This window comes from Neoarius graeffei, chromosome 14, assembly GCF_027579695.1.
Source record: "Neoarius graeffei isolate fNeoGra1 chromosome 14, fNeoGra1.pri, whole genome shotgun sequence".
In the NCBI taxonomy this organism is placed as follows: Eukaryota; Metazoa; Chordata; class Actinopteri; order Siluriformes; family Ariidae; genus Neoarius; species Neoarius graeffei.
Genome location: NC_083582.1, coordinates 56819705 through 56828139, shown reverse-complemented (window position 1 = coordinate 56828139; position 8435 = coordinate 56819705). Strand labels below are relative to the sequence as shown.

Genomic DNA, 8435 nt, shown 5'->3' with positions numbered 1-8435 from the left:
AAATGGAGCTTTTTCAGGTGTTTGGTGCATTGACTTCCATAAGTAGTAATGGTTGATACAGTAAAAGTTAAGAACAGATAATTTCCTAAGAAACAGGAAAGTTTTAATAGGTGTTGTCTAAACGTACAGTACTATTTGTTCTATCCACATTCACTGGATACGAGCAATTGCAAGCTCTGATTGGCTACTCTACTACTAGGATATCAGCTCATATACTGTGAGTAGAGAAAAACAAAATGGCTGAGTGTGTCACTGAACCAACCAAGGACGAAATAAAAACTCTACTCAAAAACAACCCCCCCCAAAAAAAGAAAAACCAAAAAAGCATCAAAATATGGAATAAAAGTATTTGATAGTAAGAACATATCTTTTTTATTTTTCAAGAATTTTTATTATTATAGCATTTTTCACAAATTGCTCCTTTCATTTCACTGGTTTGTTTACAGTCTAAGCAGAAATGATTTTGTTGGACGTTTTCTATAAAGTTTTTTATTTATCGAATTTGCAAAAAATAAAAATAAAAATGCTCTATTTCTCAAAATTCAGTGAATGTGGATAGAATAAAACAGTTATTCCACTCAATCTTGTTGTACATGGCTTGTCGCTATGGCTATCAGCTCATGCATGACTCGATTTCATAATTTCATATTTGAAAACGGGTGGCACAGTGGTGTAGTGATTAGCACTGTCGCCTCACAGCAAGAAGGTCCTGGGTTCGAGCCCAGCAGCTGGTGAGGGCTTTTCTGTGTGGAGTTTGCATGTTCTCCCCGTGTCTATGTGGGTTTCCTCCAGGTGCTCCGGTTTCCCCCACAGTCCAAAGACATGCAGGTTAGGCTAATTGGTGGCTCTAAATTGACCGTAGGTGTGAATGTGAGTGTGAATGGTTGTCTATGTATCAGCCCTGTGATGACCTGGTGACTTGTCCAGGGTGTACCCCGCCTCTCACCCATAGTCTAGGCTCCAGCTTGCCTGAGACCCTGTAGAACAGGATAATTGGCTACAGATAATGGGTGGATATTTGAAAACTGTTTCTGGAAACTGTACTATGCTGGATTTTTTCTATATACTATATATCTACTGTGATTATTAATAAAGTACACTGCAGTTACAGTATATTTGATAGATAGAGAGAGAGATACTATACATAACACAACCATTGAATAATCTATAGTAGTCATTGTGTGTTTGCACTCTTATTCTTTGTTCAATAGTAATTAAAGATCTTGAGCTTAAACATGGTGAGGCTATTGTTTAAATAACTTTACAGTTTGGCAGTGTGCAATACTCGCAAGTCAAAGATCCATGTAACTTTGCGGAGGTTTTATCCTGATCTAGAAAAAGGCAGTTTGTACTCTCTTGTTTGCCAGGATTTGAACGAGAGCCTTAAGACTTCTTGGAAAGACAGAAAAGGTTGCCAGATAAAAAGCATTAGTCAGACCTGACCTAAGAGAGACCACAGACATTAAGAGGGCCTTTTCTCTGTCAGTCTAATTAGAATGGGCTCATGACTATGTGCTGTAGCCCCATTGCTTGGCTACATGTTTCAGAAAGGTCTGGCATTGTGAGGGAAGGGGTAATCCTTCAGCCTAACCTTTTACATTTGTAACATGAGAGACACACACATAAAACAAATCCAATCAACGATTAAAAGTACTTTCTGTAATTAATTTTAGCCACTGACCTTTTGGAATGAAATAGCATTCAAGAGAGAATTACAGAAGGACATACTGTACACTGAAGGACTGCAATTACAGCTATAAACCAGTATGCCACATGTGATGTATGGTGTGTTGCGCGGCGTCTAATAGTATACTGACGATTTAACATGAAGAAATATACGGCTGTAGATAGCTTTTGCTGGTTCATCGTAGCTTCATACAGTAGCAATGCTATTCCTTGCCCATCCATCCATCCATCCATCCATCCATCCATCCATCCATCTATTTTCTGTAGCCGCTTATCCTGTTCTACAGGGTCGCAGGCAAGCTGGAGCCTATCCCAGCTGACTATGGCGAGAGGCAGGATACACCCTGGACAAGTCGCCAGGTCATCACAGGGCTGACACAGAGACAAACAACCATTCACACTCACATTCACACCTACGGTCAATTTAGAGTCACCAGTTAACCTAACCTGCATGTCTTTGGACTGTGGGGGAAACCGGAGCACCCGGAGGAAACCCATGCGGACACGGCGAGAACATGCAAACTCCGCACAGAAAGGCCCTCGCCGGCCGCTGGGCTCGAACCCAGGAACTTCTAGCTGTGAGACGACAGTACTAACCACTGTGCCGCCCTATTCCTTACCCATTTCCCCAAAAGCTATTGATCTAATTCCTTAAAATCTTCAGAGCCCAAGCTGGAATTTCTATATCCTGAAGGTCCTTAAAACGAATTGGGATTAGGCCAAAGAGTTTCCTGAGCTGTACAGGCAGTGGGTGAGAGGGCAGAGATACCATGGTTAAGTTGATTATTTGACTGATTCTCTGGTCAGGGCTCTGTTCATTGTACACAAAAAGGATAACACAACCCTCAATCATCCAAGAGTGTTCAGAAATTGGATTTACAGAGGAAGTGAATTGGTAGAATAGATCTTGTTGTCCCTACACTCAATATTTATCATTTAAAATCACTAAGGCAAGCAGCAAGGAAAGACGTTTTGCATTTCAAGAAAACTTTTGAAATAGATAAATGATAATTCTATGAAGCAGTGTGCTGAGCAATTGTTTATATTTGTCAGTATTTGTCAAGAACTATGATTACCAACTAATCATTAGGAAAACGAAAACCTAAACCCTTCTGCTTGTAACATGCCAAGCCTTTGGCCATTAGCATGTCTCTCTTTCCACAGTGTTAGATGAAACAGCTGTTGCTTTAAAATGTAGCAGGGAAATCTCGTCTCTTGCTGTAATGTGATTTGCATTTCGATAGCTACTGAAACCTGAATTACAGTTAAAAGAAAATTGTATGCTTATTATTTTTTAAATTATAATATATTTTTATGATACCATTATGCTTACTATAATAAAATAATACAACTATTATAAAATATATAATAAATTATATTACTTATGCCCTATAATAATAATAATAATAATAATAATAATAATAATAATATGTCTGTGAAGATTCTCAATCATCCAGGTCATAGTAAACTGTGGGTGGTAGAAATGGGCAACTGGACTTGCTTGAAGATTCTTGAAAACGTTTCACCTCTCGTCCAAAAGGCTTCCTCAGTTCTGCCTGACTAATCTGATACTCCCTATTAGTCAGACAGAACTGAGGAAGCCTTTTGGACGAGAGGTGAAACGTTTTCAAGAATCTTCAAGCAAGTCCAGTTGCCCATTTCTACCACCCATAATAATAATAATAATAATAATAATAATAATAATAATAATAATAAGTGTTGCCAGGCAAAACAAACCTCGCCCGGTAGCACTTATGATGAATATGAAGGAAGATAGCGCGAAAAAATGATTTTGACCTTTTTGATGACCTTGACATTGATTTTGACCTTGTGCGTGAACAGACTTGGCCAATAAAATGGTTTTGATTCTGATTCTCATTCACACGCCAGACTGCTGTCAGCCAATCAGAACACACCGGACCGCTCTCAGCCAATCAGAACACATCTGAATAAATATGAAGGAAGATATTGCGAAAAAACAATTTTCACCTTTTTGGTGACCTTGACCGGATGACCCTCAAAATGTTGGAGGTTCTATTTGAGACCAATGCCCACCTATCCTGAAAGTTTCATGAAGATTGGTCCAGCCGTTTTCCCATAATATCATTAACAAAAAAACAAAGAAACAATACCCCACCCCCTGGTGGACTCCGTCCCGGGTGAGGTAATAATAATCAGTCTTCCATGGAAATGACTGCCTTTTTTAAATATAATATTAAATCACATTTTATTGAAATGAGTCAGTGAGTAACCTAGATGTAATTAGTATCTGAAATCAATAATAATAAAAATTAAACAATAGCCTAGTAGGCAGCACGGTAGTGTAGTTCTTGACACTGTCGCCTCACAGTTCAGACCACGTGGCTGACTGGGGCCTTTCTATGCGGAGTTTGCATGTTCTCCCTGCCTGCACGGGTTTCCTCCGGGTGCTCAGGTTTCCTCCCACAGTCCAAAGACGTGGATTAGGTCAACTGGGTAATCTAAATTTCCCATAAGTGTGAATGTGAGTGCAAATGGTTGTTTAATTCTGTGTTAGCTCTGCAATACCTCCCTAGTGAACCCCTCCTCTCGCCTGGAGTCATCTGAGACTGACTCCAGCTTCTCTCCGTGACCTTGATGGATAAGCATATAGATAATGGATGGATGGATGAAATAATAGTGCTGTAGGATTCTGTACAATAGCACAAACAAGTATGGTCCATGCAAACAGTTTATTAATTCATATTTTGCTGTAATGTACAAAGAAAGCACTTTCCCAAAACTTTGTTTAAAACCAGTTGCTTTGAATATGTGCCTATATAATAAACACTTTCCTTCTTTAAAATACTCTAAAAAATAATGGTTTTTATTTTAAATATCAATGCTTTCTTTTGGAAGATACAAATATGCATTTTGAAATATAATGATTTTTATTATATAGTACCAAATGCAATAATATGCAAAACCTGAATCCTCAGTTTTACCCATAATATACTGCTTATCTCATGCCGACACAGAATAATTAATCAACACACAGCAACAGTGACTTACACAAGAACACATACATACATACTGTACATACATACATACATATACACACAACTTCTGTATGAAAATAGAAAGGCTTATTAAAAGAAATGTACAGTACCAGCCAAAAGTTTGTACACCCCTACTCATTCATAGGTTTTTTTTCTGTATGTTGACTGTTTTCTACAGTGTAGAACAATACTGAAGACATCAAAACTATGAAATAACATATGGATCGTGTATGGAATTATGTGATAAACAAAAAAGCGTAACCCCCCCCCCCAAAAAAAAAAGTTTCATATTTTAGATTCTTCAGAGTAGCCACTATTTTCCTTGATGACGCTTCGCACACTATTGGCATTATCTTAACCAGCTTCATGAGGTTGTCACCTGGAACGCTTTTCAATTAACAGGTGCCTCGTCTAGTTAATTAGTGCAAATTCTTGCCTTCGAGATCAAAATAATAAAAATACAGTAAATAACCCGATTTCACAACTGTAGTAATCCATATTACATCAAGAACCGCTCAACTATGTAAAGAGGAACGACATCCATCATTACTTTTAAGACATGAAGCGTCTTTTATTTAATAAAATTAAAGAAAAAACGTTTAATTAGAAGGTGCGTCCAAAGTTTTGGCTGGTACTGTATTTTACAACACCATAGTCATTTATGTTCTGAACCTAAACACTGATGATATTGGCCACTTACTGTTAAAATGTACGTGTGAGTCTTTTCTCCCCAAACGCCCACAGATATTGGATTAATTTGCATCATCGATAGAGCACAGCCTGAGTGCCCCAAATCAGCTTAATATTTACGACAGTGTGTTGTATCATATTGAAGTTCTCATGTAGCTGTTCCTCCTGTATAACATTAACCAGTGTTAATGAATTACCAATACTGACGGTGCTCTAATGGAAGAACTTCAGGTGGAACCTACTAGAGCATGCAAAAGAGTAACCAATAACACAATTCTCTAACTTGTCAAGGAAGATTTAGTGACGTATGAACTATACAAATATACAAACAACACACAATACATTTTGACATTTCTGCGTCCAAAGGCACACCACCATCTGAAAGCTCATTTACCGCACAGACTCTGCAGGAAATTACACACACTCGTATGTGACATTTGCAAAGTGATTGTAATCAAGCAAATAGAATTGCACGATTAAATGTCAAGTAATTATATAATGTTGCATTTTCCTTTGTACAGTCTGAAGATTGCTTGCTAAAATAAATATACATTTATTACGTTTTTGCATCTCTGACATGATATATTTTCTGCTGGTTACTGATAATTACAAGCTCATGTTTCAGATACGATTTTGAAAATGAGGAAACTGAAAGGTATTGCATGCTTGAAAAATTACGTTATTATGACAATGTCTAATAATAGCTATGTGGACACACTGATATGAATATCTCAGCTGTCAAAATACATCATTCAGTTGTGCTCTTTGTTAGCGAGTATATTGATGCAGGGTGATCATTTATGAGACATTAAATATTCACTCACTTGCATTTATTTTTATTATTATTATTTACAATGGAAGACTTGTAATCAAACCTTGTTTCAGTTTATAAATTTGCTTCTGGTAGCAGATTTAAGCAGTGACTTCTCGGTCACTGGTCAAACTGCAGGTGATGAGAAGTCTAAGCTGGTATGTTGTACGCTTTATTTTAGTTGCTCTATAAACCTGTTTGGTGAAAATTTAACAAACATCAAGATGTGCTGGTGCAGATCAAAGTATTTACAGCCTTTAAATGTAATAATTTCCAGGTTATATTCTTCTCGACAGCGTTGTATGAACAGAATTGTTCTTATTTTATTAAAAAAATATGTTGTAAAAAAGATGCATAACATGAAGAAAGTGTGCTGTCGGTTTTTGTTTACAACAACAACCGAATGAAGTTAAAAAGAAAAGAGAAAATTTGACTGATTTCCCAGCCAGGTCACAGTGACAGGACAGGACAGTGTGGGCAGTCTGAGATGCTGTACCAAGGTCCGAGTTTACACCCTCTCAACTCGGCTGGGATCATAAGAGTCTGAGAAGTGATAAGAAAAAGAAGGAGAAACACATCAACTCAGCAACATTTTAAAAATAAATGGACCATATTATTACCAAACCAACATAAAAAGCAAAGAAAAACTCAACTTGAACATAGTTCGATAACATTTAACCTTTTTTTTTTTTGGCGGGGGGGTATTTTAGTGCATAAGGGGCTGTTTACAAATCCCAGTGCTGGAGTCACAGTGTTCTTCCTGTTCCAACACACCAATTTAAAATTCAGTACAAGATTCTTATTTAGCTGATGAGTTCAATAATGTGTTGTTGGGAAATAAAAAAAACTCACCCTGAGCAGAACTGGAAACACTGGTGTAAGTGAAATAATCTGGGCAATACTTCCCTCTTGTGGTGAGAAACACTTATTGCTACAAGATTTTATCTTTACTATTCAGTTTGGAGTCTGTCATCTCATCTCATCTCATTATCTCTAGCCGCTTTATCCTTCTACAGGGTCGCAGGCAAGCTGGAGCCTATCCCAGCTGACTACGGGTGAGAGGCGGGGTACACCCTGGACAAGTCGCCAGGTCATCACAGGGCTGACACATAGACACAGACAACCATTCACACTCTCATTCACACCTACGGTCAATTTAGAGCCACCAGTTAGCCTAACCTGCATGTCTTTGGACTGTGGAGGAAACCCATGCAGACATGGGGAGAACATGCAAACTCCACACAGAAAGGCCATCGCTGGCCGCTGGGCTCGAACCCAGGACGTTCTTGCTGTGAGGTGACAGAGCTAACCACTACACCACCGTGCCACCCCCAATATAACATTTTAGTATAATTACAGAGGTGATTATAGAAAAATCACGTACACTGATTATCGAGAAATAATATGAATTTTTCGACCAATCACCTCGAGCACCTCAGCAAAATGGCAGCCAATCGCTTTGTCACCGTAAATGAGGAAGAATTACAAATTATGAAAGAAAATACTGTTCCTAAAAGCACTAAAGATGCTACGAAGTTTGGTCGAAAACTATTCAAAGGTAAGGTGGAATTGTGATTGATTTTATCAATTTCAAAACAAAGCATTTTATGAGAGTCAGTATGGATAAGTGACACAAATCTGTGTTGCGCCTTTGTTACGTTCGCATGCTGCTTTTGAAGTTTGAAATAATTCTTTATACGATTTAAAAAAAAAAAAAAAATCACCTGTGTATTTATACTGAAACAACTATCCGCCTCAGGCTCAGTGAATATATTCACCGATATTCATTTTGCCTTTGGCAAATAATTGTTAAATAATAAAAAAAACTACATGAGCAAGTGCATTGAATTCAATAAGAGTCCAACAAACAGGACTTTTATATTTAACTCACAACCACCCCACTGCTCTTGCGTACTGTATCTTAGTTCAACTGCACTAGGATTAAAGAACGTGCTTGGAAGAAAGAACTAACTGCCATCTGTATTAAAGTGCATATCACGGGTAAATTCAGGAGCGAGATCAATGTAATTCTCCCATTTTATATTAAACTTTGGTCAAATATCTGTAACATTCTGCGTTCTCTGCTTTTTTTTTACCTTGCGCAATACCAGAAAAATTCAGTTGAAATCAAGCCATTTGAGGCGAATTGGTCCGCCTCTGAAAAAACTTGGCATTTGGATTTCCCGGCAAACATTGATTTTCGCGACGTCGCGTGCGGGACGCCTCCCTCT

At 38.0% G+C, this 8435-nt stretch overlaps 1 protein-coding gene across 9 annotated transcripts in view; it reads right to left on the bottom strand.

Moving 5' to 3' along the window:
• Positions 1-4576: 4576 nt before the first annotated feature.
• The window catches only part of jcada (junctional cadherin 5 associated a), a 66181-nt gene continuing 62322 nt past the window's right edge, over positions 4577-8435 (bottom strand). For 7 of the 9 annotated variants that reach the window (XM_060940096.1, XM_060940093.1, XM_060940091.1 and 4 more), the window contains one exon: positions 4577-6747. In XM_060940096.1, coding sequence (XP_060796079.1) covers positions 6713-6747 — 35 coding nt within the window. In that variant the 3' untranslated portion in view covers positions 4577-6712. Of the gene's footprint in view, positions 6748-6857; positions 7113-8435 lie in introns of all 9 variants that reach the window. The other 2 variants (XR_009656526.1, XR_009656525.1) reach the window with 2 other exon arrangements.